Consider the following 19,898-nt stretch of genomic DNA (forward strand, 5'->3'; position numbering starts at 1 on the left):
GCTGAGGTGGATGGGGGGCCATTTTCATAAAACATGGCTGAGTAAAAGCACTATTTGTACTTTAATAAGATCTGTCTGATCTCAGGCAAGCACATTCAGCAAACTGTCAGTGTTGGGCGACTGGTCTACAATAAGCGTAATTCAATTAATTAATTACAGCATTTGACAGACACAGCATTCCAGAGTGACTTGAAATTCTAAGCATATTACAGAGGTAGTCTAATGCAGAGCTGAGAATCTTGAACGAGGACTTTTCTTGGGGTACACTCTAATATATTTCCACTGAAGTTGGAAATCAAACCCCAGCCTGCTGTATGGAATGAACTGATGTTATACACAACTCTACCAATCACACTCATGTTCACTAGGTTGTTGGAATCTTAGTTAAACTCATGGATCATTTCAGAAGACTGTCAGGCAAAAGTATCTGTTTCACTTTATTGGGAATTTGTCACAGTAATTCGTAATTGCACTCTCAGCGAAGATCCTATTGGACATCAGAACACCCTAAGACCCGTTACTCAAGTGTTTAATACATTTAAAACATAAAATTAAATCTTTCAGTGTAAAGATTCACAAAAAACAAACGTTGTTGAAATAAGAATTGTAGAATATATCTGTTTTTGGAATCCATCCCTTGCAATTACAGCATTGAAAAAATGCCCATCCTCACATGTGCATACCAAAAATGAATACACATGAATTGCAAATAAAAAAATTGCTGAAAGAAGAAAGCTTTTAAAGCATTTAAAATACCAACTTACAGTGGCAATATTTACATCATTTATGAGGTAGAACAGTAGATATTTTAAATATTACAAATCATGAAATGTTTAATTTGGACAGGGTTATTGAATCTTGTGGTTACCAATCATTACATTTAATTTTTTTAAGGAAAAAATTAAATGAATGATCTTGTTTTAGCAATATTTTAAAAATACAAAAATTGCACAGACTAACACTAACATTTGAATTAATAATAATGTTCAATTCAATTAACTTTTTTTTAACTTTAAAAATAATAATAATAAAAAATAAAGAGGTACAGTACATTACAAAATTAATTACTGTAGCACAGATGATAAATAAACGATGTATGTGTAATATAAAAGGTGCTGGCTAACACACTGATAAGGAAATGTGCTGTGTTCTACTGTGCTAATTTCATTACAATCAGGGTGAAGGAATCAGGATAAAGTGACACCTTAATCTCTTTGTCTGATACAGTTACAGCAATACCGTATTAGTATTCACACGATTCAGTCTGATAGACTGGAGTTGGATATGCTCTAGGGGCTTGGTATTGGCTACACCAAGCCTGATTCTGATGTAAACAATATTATTCATAACTTGCATTAGATTGTGAGCATAAATTTGACAGGTGTCTAAGTGTTTAAGTGTTTTCTATAAGTGTTTTTAAATTATGTTTTGTTTTAGTTCAATGATTAAGAAAATATATCATGGTCAATCACATTATATTGTATGGTTAATTGTAACCATTTGCAAATAGCCATTTTTTCCATCACATGGAACCCTGATGAAAGCCTTTAAAAAGCTGTGCATTTTGTTATAGGTATAAGTGTAGGAAACAACATCTTCAGAATTAATTAATTCAGTATCATTATTTTCATCTGACCACAATATTCACAAAATCTCAATGTGTAAATCATGTGATTTCCATATGGAGAGCACAGCTTCTAATGTTCATCAACAACATCCAGTGAACTTAGCTTGGCTTATTTCTTCTATGAGCACTGTCCAGCATAGTCAGCTGAGGTACGTAAACCATTACAACTAATACCATTTAAGAGCTGTATTTGAAAGAGAGGGCTACAGTCTTGTAGTCTATTGGACCAGTTTTAGTATGTGAGAAGCTGGGCATAAGCCAAGGTTACCATAGAAAGCTTAAATAAAGAAAATGTGTAAATTATGGCATTAATAAAATGTGTTATTAAATTTGTTATTAAATAACAATCATTTGTTGTTAAAACACAATATTTGACAGCCTTAATACTTACAATCATATACTTATCTATATGTTCCAGTTTACAAAGCATAATCTGTGTAAATCAAGAGGTGAAGGAAATGATGAAGGGATTGTAATGCACTGCAAGTATATAAAGGCACTGTGGCCAGCTCACCTGAACTGAGCTAATCTAAAGATCATATCTCTATACAAGGCTGTTCGGAATTCACAGGGGATAAACCAGTATTGCCAGCCTTCATTTCCACTCTTCAACTCACAGATTCACAGACATGCAGCACCTTGTGGTTGAAGTCTTCTGGCTGGTCAGCATATACATAGTGTCCTGCTCCTCTTATAGCCTGGAGATTGGACAGATATACAGATTAAGAGTAGCTCAGGGGGAATAACATATTTTCAGGTTATAGGTACCTGCATATTCAGGTTTTGTTTCTGTAAATCACTCTATTGATTTTTGCTCATATTGTCTAGTTTATAGTTTCCTTGTAACCTCGTTTTAGAATCCTATTTTAGAAATACGGAAACAACGGAAGTGGCCAATTGACTGTTCGCATTTGGTTTCAAAAGCTAGCTGAGAAATCTATAAGTACTGCTGTTAATAGAATTTAGAGTTAAATTTCATTTGAGTTATGCTTCTCTACAAAATAAACTTTGAAGGCATATACATATTAATCTTTTCCCCCACTACTATCAATACGATTTCATTGATTCTAGCATGGTGAATGTAACTGACTATAATGGGGATCATACAAATTTCCATAAGAAAAATTCATTCATTCATTCATTCTTTTGTAAACGCTTATCGAGTTCAGGGTTGTTCAGGGTCACACCTATGACCTCTAGTTTTTGAGTAGCCAAAAACCTACCAATGTGTGTATTTGTGACCACATGAGGAAACTGGAGCACCCGGAAAAAACAGGCAGAACCCACCAAACTCCTGACAGGAAATATGATAAAACTAAAAGCAACAGTAAGAATTACCAACTAACTAAATACTTCTCAGCTAGAAATCCTGATGAATAAACGGTTGCCAAACAATCCTTTCCTTGGTTATTACCAAATAATAACCAAATTTTGTTTCAGGACAACTGCTCTAAACAAACTGTTATTTGAATAGTGCGAGCAATGTATGAGGAGCACAGAACGAAGAACTCACTATGATCTCCACATGGGAGTTTGGCCTCATTTCCTTGATTGAATTGCCAGAGTGGCCGTCTATGCTGGAGCGCGACCCATAGATCACGGTAATGGGGATGTCACTGTGAATCAGGCCAATGCGCTTCAACATGGGCCTTTTGGCCCAGCCATATGGAATGGTCATGTTTTTGAAGGCTGTTTCACCACTAAAAGATAAAAAACACAATTAGTATGAGCTCATGAGTGTAAGTATGTCAGATGTAGTATTAGTAAGAGAAATAAAAAAACAAAAATATTGAGACTATGGTAGTAAGATATTTGAAAAATAAATAAATAAACAAGCAGTAAAATATAAATATAAGAAACATAAAAATATGAATGTACCTTGGGCTTTGGACATTAAGGTGGTAGATGTATTCAGTGACTGTGTTGTCACTAAAGATGGAAGTAAATTTCTTCTTAAAATCCGGCCTTAAAGTCTGCACCAGAAGAGGCCCTATATTAACACAAAATGGCAGACCATAAATTAGTTCAACCTTACAGAAACACTTCAAACAACAGGTGAAAGAATGAGGCAGGAGTTTTTTAGCTTCAGTCATTAATAAATTTGGGATGAAACCATCAGTGACAATCAGAAATAATGTTTCTGGTACTTTTACATTCATTTTTGTGTCATATGCTGAGTCTTACATTTTTTTTGAGTAAACTCTGCACAGAAAAAGAGCAGCATGGCAAATTATGACATGTTAAAAGTTAGACAATTGAGATCTCAATTTAGAGGTTTAGTTTTTCTCACTCTGCGATAAGAACGTTGCTGCTGATGCAGAATTTTGACCTTGAGATAAGATTATAGCAGTCAATGAAGAATCTTCACTTGAAGAGCATTAGCCCAAGTCTATACTTCATCTAGCTCTGAGATAAGAGTCTTAAAGGTATACTACCAAGTGGGCCTGCCAGTCGAAGCCCAGCCAAGGGGTTGAAGGGGCTGAGCATGGCCCCAAGGGCTTTGATCCACACAGGAATTGGTCGATCCTGGTCCCCTGGCTCCGGCCTCTCTGGAAAACCCCACGGCTCCACCAAGATCATGTGCTTCACTCTAAATAAAGTACAAGACAGATTTGAAAAAAGAACCCAAAAAATCTTCAACAGTGTAAAACTGAAAAAGCATGAATTTTCACAAAATAAAATAGGGTAGCAAACACACCATCATAAAATAGCACAATGAATGTTATGTACTTTATTTGCAAATATATGCAAATATCTAGTTCAATTCCTCTGATGCAGAACATTCTCCTAAAATGTTTTAAGTATCTTTTTTTATATCATCAAACCTGTATTAGTGAACCCTTAAGGCAAACCAGATAAAATCAGAAAAGAAGGAAGAAGAGAGTAATATTAAAAAAAAAAAAAAAAAAAAAAAAAAAAAACAGGTGAAAAAGCAACAGCATAGAGAAAAGCAGACTGGGCCAGATCTGCCATGCTTACGTACATGTGACCAGTCACTGAGGTGAGATATTCTGATATACGAGTGTGCAATATCCTCTAGGAGATGTTTATCAAAAAAGCCAGAGGAAAGGAAAAATAAAAACAAAGATGAATCTGAAGAGGAAAAGAATCCTTCAAGGACAAACAGTTTTAACGAACCATTCCTGCTTCAAGATTAAAATCTTCATGCCATATTTGTACATGAAGCTTTCCGGCAGGGACAAAAGGCAGACAACAGAAGGGCAGCACACATTCAGCAGAACGGTCAGGGTTATTTTAAGGTAGATTAAAGAATTTAAAATATCTTCTAAAATCACTATAGAATATACAGGGGTTGGACAGTGAAACTGAAACACATGGTTTTAGACCACAATAATGTATTAGTATGGTGTAGGGCCTCCTTTTGCGGCCAGTACAGCGTCAATTCGTCTTGGGAATGACATATACAAGTCCTGCACAGTGGTCAGAGGGATTAAGCCATTCTTCTTGCAGGATAGTGGCCAGGTCACTACATGATGCTGGTGGAGGAAAACGTTTCCTGACTCACTCCTCCAAAACACCCCTAAGTGGTTCAATAATATTTAGATCTGGTGACTGTGCAGGCCATGGGAGATGTTCAACTTCACTTTAATGTCCATCAAACCAATCTTTCACCAGTCTTGCTGTGTGTATTGGTGCATTGTCATCCTGATACATGGCACCGCCTTCAGGATACAATGTTGAACATGGTGCACATGGTCTTACTGGTGCAATTTACAATTAATGAAGATTGGGCACCAGGCTGGTCCAATTTAGCCATGAAACTTCCCACACTAAAATGACAGGTGTTTCAGGTTCATTGTCTAACCCCTGTATATATTACTGAATATGTCAATGTATGATGTAGTTCAGTGATGACTGAATTTCTATACACAGCCAGATTTATTAGTATGAATAAAAGTGTTATTGTCAATGGCAATCCTGTATATTAAGTTGATAGTGATACAACCATTCTGTGATCATTTTATGCAACGTTTGGAAACATAACAACCATTGCGTAACAGATTTAATGTAAGGAAAATATGAGAAAAAGTGATATACGACATCATCTAGAATCTAATACAATGAAACTGAATCTTTAGAATGGTTTAATTTCTTACCTGGAAGGGTATTTAAGTGAGTATGCTGCTGCCAGGTATCCTCCCAGGTTGTGGCCAAGCATGATCATGGTTTCCAAGCCAAGTTTTTTCCTCCATTCCTCTATGGATTCCACAAACTGCAGCTCTGCCTCCTGAGCATTTGTACTGAAAAGGGGCCTGCTGCTCTGACCAAAGCCCAACAGATCAAACGCATATACAGGTCGCTGCTGGGATAGTGTGTCCAGGTTCAAGGCCCAGAGCCCAACTCCGCAGCCGAAGCCATGCAACAGCACTAGAGGCGTCTTATCGTCCTCACTGCCACTGAAGACCAACGTCCACAGCTTGTTGTCATTAGATATGTGAACAAACTGCTTTGAGAACTTGCTTTTGAGAGCTAATGAGTGTCACAGTCAGAGAAAGGAAATTATACATTGTTTTGGAAATGTAAGCCTACAACTGAGAAAAAAAGTAGTGGTTTATGTTTAGACTATTTTGATTAGCTAGTGGCTTTTGATTAGCTTCAGTGCTTCTAAATAAAGGAACCACATGTGCAGTTAGACAAGTGTAAGACTATCACATCCAGAGTGTAATGACAGCATATTGTCACTGTCCAATTAAAAACATGCATCTCCATTTTTGTGGATTTTTTGTTTACAACATCATTTGAAAGCAGCAGAAACTATTGCTTAGAATAAAATTCGTTACATTGCCCTCCACTGAAACTTAAGGTGTGTTTCCTTGTTTTGTAAAGTTACTATTTTGGAGATACATGTTTTTTATTGGACATAATAAAATTCCAATGGCAGTGTCAAGTGACTGGCTCACACACAAATCACTGATCTTCTATCTATCATTACAATTATCTATCATCTATCTATCATTATCTAACATTACAATACTGACTTAAAACACCAAATACATTTAGTATTGTTCTCAGTGAGTAACAAGTAATGACATTTTTAGTGGACTGCTAGAAAAAAAAGTTTGTCAATTTCCTTATTTATATGTAATTCACCTACTAAAAATATAGCACCTAAATCTGCTCAGTGTATGAAAACACCAGTTTGTGATCATCTGGGTTATTATTCGGACATAATACTAAGCATACTTAGTACTCACTCTGAAGCATCCTCTCCTCAACCTCCTTCAATTTGCACTGAGATGTGGGGCACCAAGATGGTAGCCAGCTTGTGAGCCACCAGGACCTGCAAGATTTTACAATATAAGCTTTTTTTATATTACTTTTATTTAATATTATTTTTTTAAATAAAAGTATGAATGTAGCTTTTAGCAAATGTTAAAATAATAAAACAGATTCACACCGGTTACAAAGTATTAAAAATATTGAAAATACTTTGCAAACATCTAGATTTCTGCATGAATAAATTCCATTGTGATCTGATCTTCATCAAATTATTCACAAATAATGGCAGACAACTCAAAGAAAGTTTACTGATCAGACAGCAATTAATGTTATTGATGGAAAAATGTGTAGGCACACCCTTAGGCTTGCATTTTGGTGGAAATTAATTAATTGACATAAGCATTTTCTGTAGCTGAGGAAATTCAATATGTGTATCATTTCTTTATATATTATTATGACTTCTTAGATGAAGAACAGATCCAATTTTGGAGCCATACAAGCAAATAATAATAATAATAAAAAAGAAATACAGAAAAGATTCTGAAACTACTGATTCTGAGATTCTGTCACAACTACTACACCTTGTACAATCTTTCAAAGATAGACACCAAAATAACAATGACTATGAGGTCTTGTGAAGTAAACATCAATGACATTAGACAAAAACCTACACTAACATCAGGCCAAGCTCATGGATCACAGTCAGAGGAGGATGAAATCTATCAGCACAGTTGACAGCCTGTAGAGGTGTTAGTGTTAAAGGGCTGAGCCACTGAGAAGCACTGACAGGAATGAACAGAAAGAGCATGCTCTAAATCCACCAAGCAGCAGGTTTGATATGCAAAGGTGATGCAAAACATATGTTAGCATTTCACCAGTGGAACAAACAATTTACCTTATGGCTGTGTCCAGGAATTTGAAAAAACTGTAGAGGAGACTATGAATACGAAGAGACACCAGAACACGGTGTGCCAGTCTGAAGTCAAGAGAATGTGAGGATTTTAGCTGACTGTGCTGATTTAATTGAAATTTGTTTACATTCATTTAATTTAATCTGATCAGTAGTTATTGGGATATTTACTCATTTTCTAATAAAGAGCCTGACCAATAGAGCAGCAAAATTATAATCGGGTGGAAAATAGGTAAATAAGTGATTAAATATTGTTACCATGGGTAGGAAATATGACCCTAAAATAATATCACCATATTTCAGGCTATTAATGATACTGTAATGATATTCTTGGCAAGATAACAAAACACTAATAATTTCAAGAACACACTACTGCAACAAAATAAATGTTATATTAATAGTAATTATATTTAATTATTAATATAATTTAATGTAATATATAAAATATGGTTTTGTATAAATGTCACATTTACAAACATTCAGAAGAAACAACAATAATCTGTAAATGTTTGTTTTGTACACAACCATAACTTACCAAGATTATGATTTTGTATAAAATAAATAATGCAGCATGTCAATCTACCACAAAACTAAAGTGCAGAAAACTGGGCGTGAGCATAAGCAAACATAAACAATTATATAAAAATACCATTAAAGCTCCACAGTAAATAACAACACAAACACAGAATAGTTGCTATACTGAGACAATGTGGTCTGTCTGCTTGGGTTAGAGATCACGTTGTCTGTTGATCTCTTGAAGACCTTTCGCATTTTTTTTAACAACATGTATTAAGAAATTCATTTATTAATTTAATAGACAAATTTAAAAGCATATATATTTTATCTTTCATTCTGAATCATTTTTGCCTTCCTGCTTCCATTTTCAACTGAGAATAATTTGTACAAACTACCCTTTCACTGAGTTTTAATTTACTTTCATACATTTCTGAATAACTATACATTTATGATGTAAGCAAAGTCATTCAGAGTGGTTTAACATGAATAATTCCAGAGACACTCACATTTAGATGACTGGTCACACATCAGTAATGATATCAACAACATGTCTTAAGTATTTTAAGTTCTCAAAAGCTTACTCACAAAATGTTATTACAGAAAATGGTCCAGACTGTGTTTGATGCCCAAAACACTTTTTGAAAATATTGTTGTAATAAGGCTTTTTTAACATTATTTTATTATTATTATTTTTAACATATTAATATCTGAGGTACAATGTGTTAAAAAGAAACATAGACACCAAAATAACTTTTCTAATTTGAACAATAAAAACTTTACAGAAGTAACTAAGAAGACATATAGATTCTGCTAATCATGGATAGTAAAAAATAACCTATGTTTGTTTTTTTTATAGATATTAAGAGAGTTATTGCTCAAAGCAGGAATTTGAGTTTAGTTTCCGTACAACTTCAGAACAAATATCTGACTGACTTTGTTTACATTGCAAAGACTGCAATAAAATGAAACGTATGTACAGTTTTAAATCAATTTAGTTTTTCACCAGTTAATAAACACATACAAACTGTCAGATAGTACACGGCTACTGGATTGAACTGGGCAAGGTGATAGAATAGGTTTGGTAGAGTTGGTGAATAAATATCCCTAATATTGGTGAAATGTGACTTGTTTTCTTTTCTGTTTCCATCACTGACTGTGTGTTGAACCAATAACAAACAGAAACACATCACACTGAAGGCTCTGTCTACAACAACATGCACTAGACTGCGGTCAGCCACATTATCCTTAGTTTAGACGTTTCGTCGCTGTGTTTTCATGGTGGATTTGGTACAGTAGTTTATCTCTCTGTCTCTTTTTCTCTTACCCCAGATCCGACGAGACTTCTCGTTCCGCCATGTTACCGGCCGCGCGTCACGTGTGACGTCACGGCGAACTTTGGTCCATGCGCGAGTTGACACCAAAGTCAATCAAGCCAAAATAAATGTTCTTTTCAATTGTAGAAAGTCAGTATACTGATACATACCATGTCATCATATACCACGGAAACAACATGCTTAGATTAAACCCACTCACTCTTATTATCTAAGTGTTATTAACAGTGTGGGTTTTAATGCTCCACCGACCTGTGGTAAGGGGAACAGTCCCGCGAACACACAACTTCCACGCAACGTTGTATTTCAGGTGTGGTTATGTTGGTGGCCACGTTACTTAACAGGCACTCCTTTACCATGTTGTTAATTTGTTACACTAAGGTTGGTGGCAATAAAACCCTGCATCTACTTTCTATCAACGTATTGATAAAGGTTGCAGTTATGAATTATGTGGGTTGGTGCCGACATAACCAATGAAGTACGTTATGACAACTGCGCGAATTAGATTTTTTTTAGATATTTGTCAGTTGCTGCGTTGATGTCTCAGGTGAGTGATTTATAAATTATGACCATAAAATATAATTGTTAAGTACATTTTCGAATGTATATGTTGTATACTGTATACATACTACCATAGTCCCCATTTACAGACAATTGATGTTAGCTAGTTATTAGCTAATGTTACTGAACAGAACGTATAACTTCTGATCATTTTAAAGGGCATTCGAGGCCCACACCTCTTCCAATACTCGCCTGCCTTTTTCATTGGTCCTAACCTTATTTTGACGTTTTAAACGAGTATTAGTGTGGCAAAAGGGTGATGGGAGTCGACTCTTCTGACTCCAAAACTCCTGTGACTACAATAGACAATATCCTTTTTTTGTCACTGTGGATGATATGGAAGGTTTATATAAGAATGAAATTAAGCTGAAAGATGAAGAAGAAGAAAGAAAAATGGTGACAAGCTTGATTAATTCAATGACAAAAAATTAATTGATAATTACATATTCTAATTAAATGCAGCATAGACAACTACACAGTTAAAACTGATGGTTCAATAAGGGTTCTTTATTAAGGGAAATGGTTCTGTATAGAACCCTGAACACTCGAAGAACCTTTTGCATGATTAAATGGTTCTTTGCATCATGAAGGGGTTCTTCAGATTGATGGAGAACATGCAAATAGATGGTTCTTTTCAGAAAAGTAATCTTCTATTGTTATGATGTCAAGCTTGTAACAATAGAAGAACCATTTTTGGTGCCATACAGAACACTTCTCTTAATGGTACTAAACAGAAACCATTTATAGCACATTTTCAATCAATCTGAAAAACCCCTTCATGATGCAAAGAACCCTTTAATATTTAATATGTAAAAGGTTTTTTGATTGATCAATGTTCTATATAAAACCATTTTCATTACTAAATAACCATTTCAAACTTACCTCTAACACACATTATCAATCCTCTCATACACACCATCTTACCCTCTCATGCTCACCATCAAACTCTGACACACCCCTTTTATATTGAACCCTTTCACACTCACCATCAAACCCTTTCACACTCACCATCAAACCCTTTCACACTCACCATCAAATTCTCTCACACTCACCATTAAACTCTTTCTCACTCACACCATCAAATCCTCTCATACGCACCATCAATCCTTTCACACACAACATTCGATAATATGTGTGAAAGGTAATTTTGAAATTTGGCCTAAACGGCCTGTCATAAATAACCCTTGAAGAACCATTGTTTTTAAGTTGAAATATTTCCAATAAATAGGAAAATTAAAACTGTAAACTATACAATTCTCTTCATAGGTCAAGTATCTTGCCACCTTAGGGTGGCATTCCCTTGGAGATTCTTTAAGATGTTCAGGGTGGGCCATTTATATGGATACACTTTAATAAAACGGGAATGGTTGGTGATATTAACTTCCTGTTTGTGGCACATTAGTATATGGAAGGGGGGAAACTTTTCAAGATGGGTGTTGACCATGGTGGCCATTTTGAAGTCAGTGATTTTGGATCCAACTTTTGTTTTTTCAGTGGGAAGAGGGTCATGTGACACATCAACCGTATTGGAAATTTCACAAGAAAAACAATGGTGTGCTTTGTTTTAACATAACTTTATTCTTTCAAGAGATCTTTACAAGTTTCTGACCACTTATAAAATGTGTTCAAACTGCTGCCCATTGTGTTGGATTGTCAATGTAACCCTCTTCTCCCACTCTTCACACACTGATAGCAACACCGCAGGAGAAATGCTAGCACAGGCTTCCTGTTCTATATCTGTTCTGAAGCAGATGTTGTGTACTCTGTAAAAAACAGAATGTTGTGCCTATACTTGAAGCACAAATGGCTTCACCGTCAGTTTCGAATCCCTTTCTTCTCCATAACAATGAGAAATAGCCTCAGAGATGGCTGCAGAATAGTCCCCTCTTGCCATGTGTACAATTGTTTCAGAGTGTGGATCTAAAGCCATTTTTCTAACTAACTGCTCTGAAAACAGTAAACGTATTAAAGCAAACAACAACAACAAAAAAATAACATTAAAGTGAGCACCTTGTATTTACATGCATTGAGTTGCCTTGATGACGGTATTAAACTTAGGTTTGAGAAAAATGAAAAGACGGACTGTTTTCCTTTTTCTTACTCTTTGCGAATATTTGAGTTTTGATTTCTAAGAAAAAAGATATATTCTTGTTTTTTACATTATATGGATTTGGAGTATGAAATGAAAATCAAATAACCATCCATTTAAAATTTTTAATAGCTGTTTTTAAAATGAAAAAATAGAATGACCAAAAAGTACATGGACCCTCCATGTATGTAACAGCTAAACGATTTCCATTTATAATCGGAAAACAAAAATGAGAAATTGGTTTGTATTCATTTTATTTCTATTAAAGGCAACAAGTTAAACAAAAAATGACTGCAGACTGCGCAAATACTAGTGACTGAGTGGTAAGACTCAGTAAAATTTTCATTTCTAATAGGTACTTCATAAATCCAACAGACATCAATTCAGAGTTTACCATACTGTGTACCTATGAAATATAAAGTGATATTACTGTATAGTTTTTGAGTAAATGGCATCCGAAATCTCACATTTTTTAAAAGGTTTTTAATGATCGTTCAATATCCATGCTCCATAAAATTGTAATTTCTAATATGCAGTCCATACAAACATCAGATCTCAGCTCAATATTTATCGCACTATGTTCTTATGAAATATATATTTATTATAACTTTGTATGTGGTTGGTCAGGAGGGATTTTAGCATGTTTGGCACTTTCCATACAGAGTGATATTTTCTAGTTAGGGCATATTTGTTATGAAGGTAAAAGTTAAAAATCATATATCCTTTATTATTTATATTATTATTAGGCTATAGACATTACCACACATTACACACACACATACAATAATTAATTTCCAACTGTCTACATTTTCTGTTTTATGTGTGGGAAAGCTTACACCACATCAGAGTAATTCTGAAAAGCTAAATAGAAAAGATTGTATATCATCTCTACTTAAAAATGCCTAAATTATTTAGTGCTCTTAGATCTTCTGTAAGGTTATTATAATGTTTAGGAATAATAGAGAACACAGCTCCTCTGCATTCAAACTTGTGACCAAACTACTTGCTTTGTGCAAGAAGCGACATCTAGTCATTATAATGTGTCAATAACAGCTTCCCATTGCAAAGTCTCAGCAGTCATTTGACAGCTAAAACATACTTTTAGGAGGCAAAAACACTGCACAGCTTGCATGAGGTCCTTTCACCAGTCAGATGTCAGTCACTTTTACTGTTAACTTTTCACACTTCCAGTCCCAGATACTCAAGTCCTCACCTAGGACTGATTCTGGAACTGGATGGGCAAGAAGCTCATAGCTGGATCTCACTTCTAGATGTCACTAAATCTTACACAGTGCTCTTTATATGGCAATTCTAGCACAATTATAGGGATACAAGCAATGTTTATCACTTGTGATTTGTCTCTTTTTTTTCCCCCACAGCCTTTGGCGAACCCAGACCCAGTGGAATCTGAAATGTAGCCAATGATTTCATTAGTTCATATATATGATATCTGTAGTAGTTGAACCTAGTTATTTATGTTACTTTTGTTACTCCAGAGTTTATAAGGCTCACATCCTATAATTTCTTTATTCTACATGAACATTTTTCAACCTCACTCTTCCTTAGAATTCAACAGACTGTTTTTGATGTATAAATAAATGAACTTTGTTCTGACTGACTCTTGTTTATTGTGCTCTGTATTTAAAATGCAGTTTGTTCTTAACTTCAATGAGAGTGGATGGAGCTTAACTTTTGTAAAGAGTATGTGTGTGTGTGTGGGTGTGTGGGTGTGTTGGTGTGTGTTTATGTGTATAAACGTGCATCCTCTTTTTGTAAAATTATTTTTGATTAAACTGCATTCTGAATTTGATTGTGATTGTCTGATATTTATTATGTTTGTGTAATGCTTGTAGTTATGTTTTGCATCATTCTAATTTTGGAAACAAAATTATGCCAAAAGTACATTATCATATAATTATGCTGAAATATGAAAACAAAATGGATGACAGAGATTAAACTATGATATCTAGTTTTTTAAGTGTCTCTGTTCTGACCACAGTAATGTCTATATTTTGTAACAGACTAAAAATTATTGATGATGTGGATCAGGAAAAATGCACGGACACAATGTTACTATGAGAAATATAGAACAGTATTTGCATAATGTTGTGATGTAACTTTATGTCTACTTTGTGACTATAAATGAGTAATGAAATTTTAGGTTTTCAGAATGTTGCAGAATACATGAAAGGGGCCTTCTTGAATGTTGTAAGTCTGTTGCTTAACGGTAGTGTAATGTTGCACAAAAACGTTGTGACAACCCTATAAAGTGTTTCATTTTGACTTTCTGAAAATATTTACACAACGTTCCAAATGACTAATGTAGTGTTTTTTTACCACATTGTGAATACATATTCATATTCAGTTAGTTGTGTTTGCTGGGTTTAAATGTAAACAGTTTAAATTCTGATCGCATCAGTGAAGGTGCCAAGAGTGTGGCAGGGATAATGCGGGTGTTGTGAAGGCACATATCTTAACTGCACACTAATACTACATAGTTTTTGAGCATTTAGTTAAGTGTCGAAATTGAGTCTACTAAAAAAATCAACAGTGCGTAGTTAGTCGATATTTAATTATGATAAAAATGACCATTATTGTCCCACAATCCAAAAGGAAACAGAAAGGGGTGAGCTTAATTCTCACATCTGGGAAATGGAGAATTCTCACATATGGAAAATACAAAAGTTTGTATTCAGTAACATCTGTCTGGTTACATTACACCATAAGCTAGAGCGTATCCATTTATTTAAATTAATAATAAAATACAACAGTGTCACTGTCACATAGCTCCAGGGTCCTGGGGTTGTGGGTTCAAGTCCTCACGTTGGTAGGTGGACTGGCCATACAAAGCAGTCCATTGGGCTGAGTGTGTGAGGGAATGCTGCCTTGTGTGTCTCGTGTGTGTGACGTGGAGGAACTGAAGTCTCAGTAACATTACAGCTGCAGCGCCCCTATAGACACAGACAGACAAACACAAACACACACAAACAAACACAAGGTTAGGGAAATAAACAGTGTCCTTTATACCCGTAGTGTTCAATGTCAGTTTGAGGGGCGGTGGGTGGGACACTAATCGCCCCGAAGTGCAGTGCTGCATCCGGACCACACTGTAAGTAGCCAAGCTAGCCGGCTATGCTAGCTAGCATGTTGCATATACTTAACATAGCTATTTTTCCTCTTTATATTACCTGTGTTTAAATGTACATAACCTTTGTGTGCAGAGTTATGCTGTTAACTATATGTCTTACAGGGCGTTAGTAAATCTCGGTCTTCTCTGTTTGTATGATATTCTTGTTTTGCCCCGCCCTGTCAAACTAACACCTCCAGCTCATGTAAACACTTTTCACTCGGAAAATTATTTTAGGGAAACCAAACAAAGCACACCTTCTTAAAATTGTACGCCATATGTCATGTCTTATAGCTATATGTTGCAGTGTTTTGTGTCTTCCAGTGCTACTAGGTTATTGACTATGCTAAATTGCTCCTAACTTTATCAGTGTTCCCATAATTTGATCATTGCAATGTATACAGAGTTTAATGTTGGGTTTGAAGTCGTAACACTGTTCACACCTTTTCACACAATGCTTCTAAACAGGTTCACACGATATTTTAAAAATAATTTTGTAATATTTCTCGTTTATTTGTTTAAGAACTGTAAAGGGAAATTAAACCCAATATATATTTCAGGTCATGTAAACACACATGAGCACTTGTTTTTATTTGAATCCTCCCAGTTTTAAGAATTTAACTTTATTTTTCTCCACAAATTATTGTTTTGCAAAACAAACTACAATGAGTGATACAATGACACACACACATATATACACACACACCAATATTCACAAATCATCCATTTTATTAGCACTGCTTGCCATATATATTCCCTTTGTAGTTCAGCTGTTACAGACCGTGTATTTTGACCATCTATCAGCACATGACTTGGTTGCCAGGTGCAGCTTTCAGATTTTAGGGGCTGTTTCTTCCACAACAGTATGGTAAAATGCAAACATAGGGAATGCTTTTGAGAAAGAAATGTGAACTTGAGTTCATACATTAATTAGTGTGTTAAGTGTCCCCTTAAATGTCCCTTAATAAAAACTATAAAAATAACTGAATATGCTATTTGTTTATTTGAAAATGCCTGGAGTTGTGGGTTCGAGCCGTGTTCACATGGGTTTCCTCTGGGTGGTCTGTTGGTAGGTGGATTGGTGACTCTAAAGTGTCCATAGTTGTGAATGTGTGAGTGAACTCTGCAAAGTACTGCCGCCCCGTCCATGGTGTGTTCTTGTCTTGTGCCCAGTGATTCCAGGCAGGGAATGTTTGGAATTGGCAACAATAAAATAACACAACAAGTATTTACAAATGTAAAAATCTATAAATGACTGAATATAAAATATTGCTGTTTGAAATACTGAAAAATAAATAGAATTCAGGTTATTAAGTTATTTTTAGACACTGGGTGTTTCAAGTGGATTGCTTTTACACAGCTATTAGCTTCTACTCCAACTGCCTTACACATGTCATGTTAATCTAGAGGTAATTTCACAGACATGAAGAAACAGGCCTTCAGTTAAACCCTGTAATGTGTTTAAGTAATTACTTAAACTTTAATTAACTTGGGTGCACTGCAGGATATTTGCATGAGTCCAAAGTATGTGTTTAAGTCCAGTGGTGTATAGGTTCAGAAATATTCTTCTCTTTGAATATATTTCCGGTAGTATAGACTTCTGTTATGCACTCACATCTAAAAAAAGAATACTCACCTAGTGTTTCTTGTTTGTGCTTGTTTTATTTATGAGTTTTTCACCGTTTGTCCCTCTCGTCTGTATCTTGCATAGGGATCAGGGAAAATGCAAAGCGGCTTGTCAGTCTCTGACATTGATGGCTCTTCGTTTGCCCCCCTGGTGGTGCTGGAGCTGGCCGAGAACACTGAAGCAGACGCCATCACTTGGTTACTAAACAGAATAAAAGACAAGCAGCAAAATGGAGGTAAAGTCCCTTCTATGTTGTGATGGGTCTGGAAGCTTGACAGAGCATTTTGTGAAATGTGCTTTTTTTTTTTTTTTTTTTTTTTAAATTATTCCATTTTAGGTTTTTCATTTTTCATTTTAATGGTTTGTGATTATGTCAAAGAGTTTTGGTAACAGAGACTCTGGATAATAAAATGGATCCATGTGCAACCCGTTCTCTTTATCTTTAGAGCTAGAACACTGATAGATAACAAGGGCTTATATTATTTATTTTAGTAAGTTGCATTAGACAAAACAAATGCAATGCTAAGCGTATAAACAGACTACTACCTGAGGCAGATATTGCAGGCATTTGAATGAGGCTGTAGGTGTAGCTTTCTGTACCTTATTTTTAATCTTGGTGCCTTAAAAAGCTTCATGTTGTGTTATATGTACAGCTAATCAAAAATGCCTTTCAAAATATGGCCTAAATTGTATGGATTTATATACAGTGCCCTCCATAATTATTGGCACCACTGGTTAAGAAGTGTTCTTTGGATTCTAATAAATTCTTTAAAAAAAATAATATAGGACAACAATGCAGAAAAAGAGAAAAATCTAAGCTTTAATTCAAGTGCCTTTATTTGGTGGGGGAAAAATTGCACATTAAGAAATAAATCTTTTGAATGAAATCATATGTGCCACAATTATTGGCACCCCTGGTGTTAGTACTTTGTACAACCTCCTTTTGCTAACAAGACAGCACTTAATCTTCTCCTACAACTCTTCACAAGATGGGAGAATACAGAAAGAGGGATCTTTGACCATTCCTCTTTGCCCAACCTCTCTAAATCGTCCAGAGTCCTGGGTCTTCTTCTATGCACTGTCCTCTCCAGCTCACCCCACAGGTTTTCTATTGGGTTGAGGTCTGGGGACTGAGATGGCCATGAGAGGAGCCTGATTTTGTGACTTGTGAACCATTTTTGAGTAGATTTGGCCACATGTTTAGGGTCATTATCTTGCTTAAAAACCCAGTGATGACCCATCTTCAGCTTTGGGGCAGAGGTCACCAGATTCTGATTCAAAATGTTCATGATCCCATGTATCCTTACAAGGTTCCCAGGTCCTTTGGAGGAGAAACAGGCCGACAGCATCTCTGATCCTTCCCCATACTTCACAGTGGGCATGAGGTGTTTTTCTGCGTACTCAACCTTGGTGTTATGCCAGACCCACTTAGAGTGTTTGTTGCCAAAAAGCTCTATCTTGGTGTCATCTGACCAAAGCACATGGTCCCAGTTAAAATCCTAGTACTGCTTGGCAAACTCCACCCGTTTACACTTATGAGTATAACTCAGAAAAGTCTTTCTCCATGCATGCCTCCCAAACAGCTTGTTGGCATGTAGTGCATGATCGTGGTTTGAGGGACCACGTTACCCCAAGATGCTACCATTTGATTAAATTCTCTTACAGTGAGCTTTGGGGAACTTTTTACTTCTCTTACCATCCTTCTCACTGTGCGTGGTGGCAAGATACACTTGTGTCCTCATCCAGGCTTGTTTGTCACAGTTCCAGATGTTTTGAACTTTTTGATGATTGCTCTGACTGTAGATAAGGGCATCTACAGGTGAGTGCCTATTTTCTTGTTCCATTGCCTGATTTAGGAAGGTCAACACACATCTGCCTTACTTGAATAGTGTGTTCTTTTGTCTTTCCCATGTTTAAGAGTGAGTAAGAGAAATAGGCCTCTGTGTAACGACATATTTATACCCCAGGGAAACAGGAAGAGAATTATAGGTTCCTAGATACTTTGATCCACTTTATAACCTACAGTAGAAATAAATGGTTCAAATAAATTTATTTCCAAGAAATTGTTAAGGGTGCCAATAATTGTGGAACAGGTAATTTTATGGGAAATAATTATTATTTCTTAATCAGGATTTTTTAAAAATTATTTTGTGTGAGATTATGCTTCTGCAATAAAAAAATAATTTATTTTAACGCATTTTAACTAGGGGTGCCAATAATTATGAAGGGTGCTGTAAATCCTTATGGCCTAAGGGTTTATACATGCTTTAATTCCTCATTCTCATATTTACATGTTTTATTTTATTTACTGAATAAGAGTTATAGAATTTACTAATTGAATAATTTATTGTTCCTTTTATTACTGTATTATTTTATTACTTTAATCTTTATTTTTATAATGTATCATAAAAAGAAGTAATACATGTAAGGTTCAAGGGCTGTATAAAGGTGTTTGCTCCACACAAAGTTTTTTCAACTGAAAAGTGAAACTGAGTGGCTTGCTGACATGCTGATTTTAGGGTTCACTAATGGACTAGGGTTCACTAAACCCTGGAAACATTTCATAATACATTTCAAAACTCATTCAATCCTCACAACAACCACTTTTAAGTTATTAAAGGTGGTATCAAAGAGCTTTCAATGTGTATTGCTTAGATATAGTGTTCTTGTTACTTTTCTTTCACATTTTATATTTTATTTTATTCTCAGTATTATATTTATGAAAATAGAATGATGGCTGTTTTAGCTGATAACATATTTTGCTTGGCCAAATAATACATAATGCCCTGAGATTTTGGGTAGGCTCCGGACCCACCACGACCCTGAACTGGATAAGTGGTTACAGACAATGAATGAATTATACATAATA

The 19,898-nt window shown here is 35.4% G+C and overlaps 2 protein-coding genes across 4 annotated transcripts in view; one reads left to right on the top strand and one right to left on the bottom strand.

Moving 5' to 3' along the window:
• Positions 1–361: 361 nt before the first annotated feature.
• Positions 362–9,659, bottom strand: abhd5a (abhydrolase domain containing 5a). 2 transcript variants are annotated; one of them, XM_066683000.1, is made up of 8 exons: positions 9,619–9,659; positions 7,764–7,844; positions 6,844–6,929; positions 5,746–6,118; positions 4,063–4,217; positions 3,506–3,617; positions 3,141–3,327; positions 362–2,325 (listed from the first exon to the last, which is right to left on the bottom strand). In XM_066683000.1, the coding sequence occupies exons 1-8, from the start codon at positions 9,648–9,650 to the stop codon at positions 2,236–2,238; spliced, it is 1,116 nt and encodes a 371-aa protein (XP_066539097.1). In that variant the 5' UTR covers positions 9,651–9,659; the 3' UTR covers positions 362–2,235. The 2 variants fall into 2 exon arrangements, with proteins under 2 accessions (XP_066539097.1, XP_066539098.1); XM_066683001.1 differs by lacking the exon at positions 7,764–7,844 and having other exon boundaries at positions 363–2,325; positions 9,619–9,652.
• A 5,482-nt stretch (positions 9,660–15,141) lies between these two features.
• ano10a (anoctamin 10a) overlaps positions 15,142–19,898 on the top strand; it is a 39,960-nt gene continuing 35,203 nt past the window's right edge. For both annotated transcript variants that reach the window (XR_010804327.1, XM_066682529.1), the window contains exons 1-2: positions 15,142–15,384; positions 17,114–17,264. Coding sequence is in view for 1 of the 2 variants with exons in the window: in XM_066682529.1 (XP_066538626.1) it covers positions 17,126–17,264 (139 nt within the window). In the remaining variant the exon portion in view is untranslated. The remainder of the gene's footprint in view (positions 15,385–17,113; positions 17,265–19,898) is intronic.

The sequence above is a fragment of the Hoplias malabaricus genome, chromosome 10, assembly GCF_029633855.1.
Source record: "Hoplias malabaricus isolate fHopMal1 chromosome 10, fHopMal1.hap1, whole genome shotgun sequence".
In the NCBI taxonomy this organism is placed as follows: Eukaryota; Metazoa; Chordata; class Actinopteri; order Characiformes; family Erythrinidae; genus Hoplias; species Hoplias malabaricus.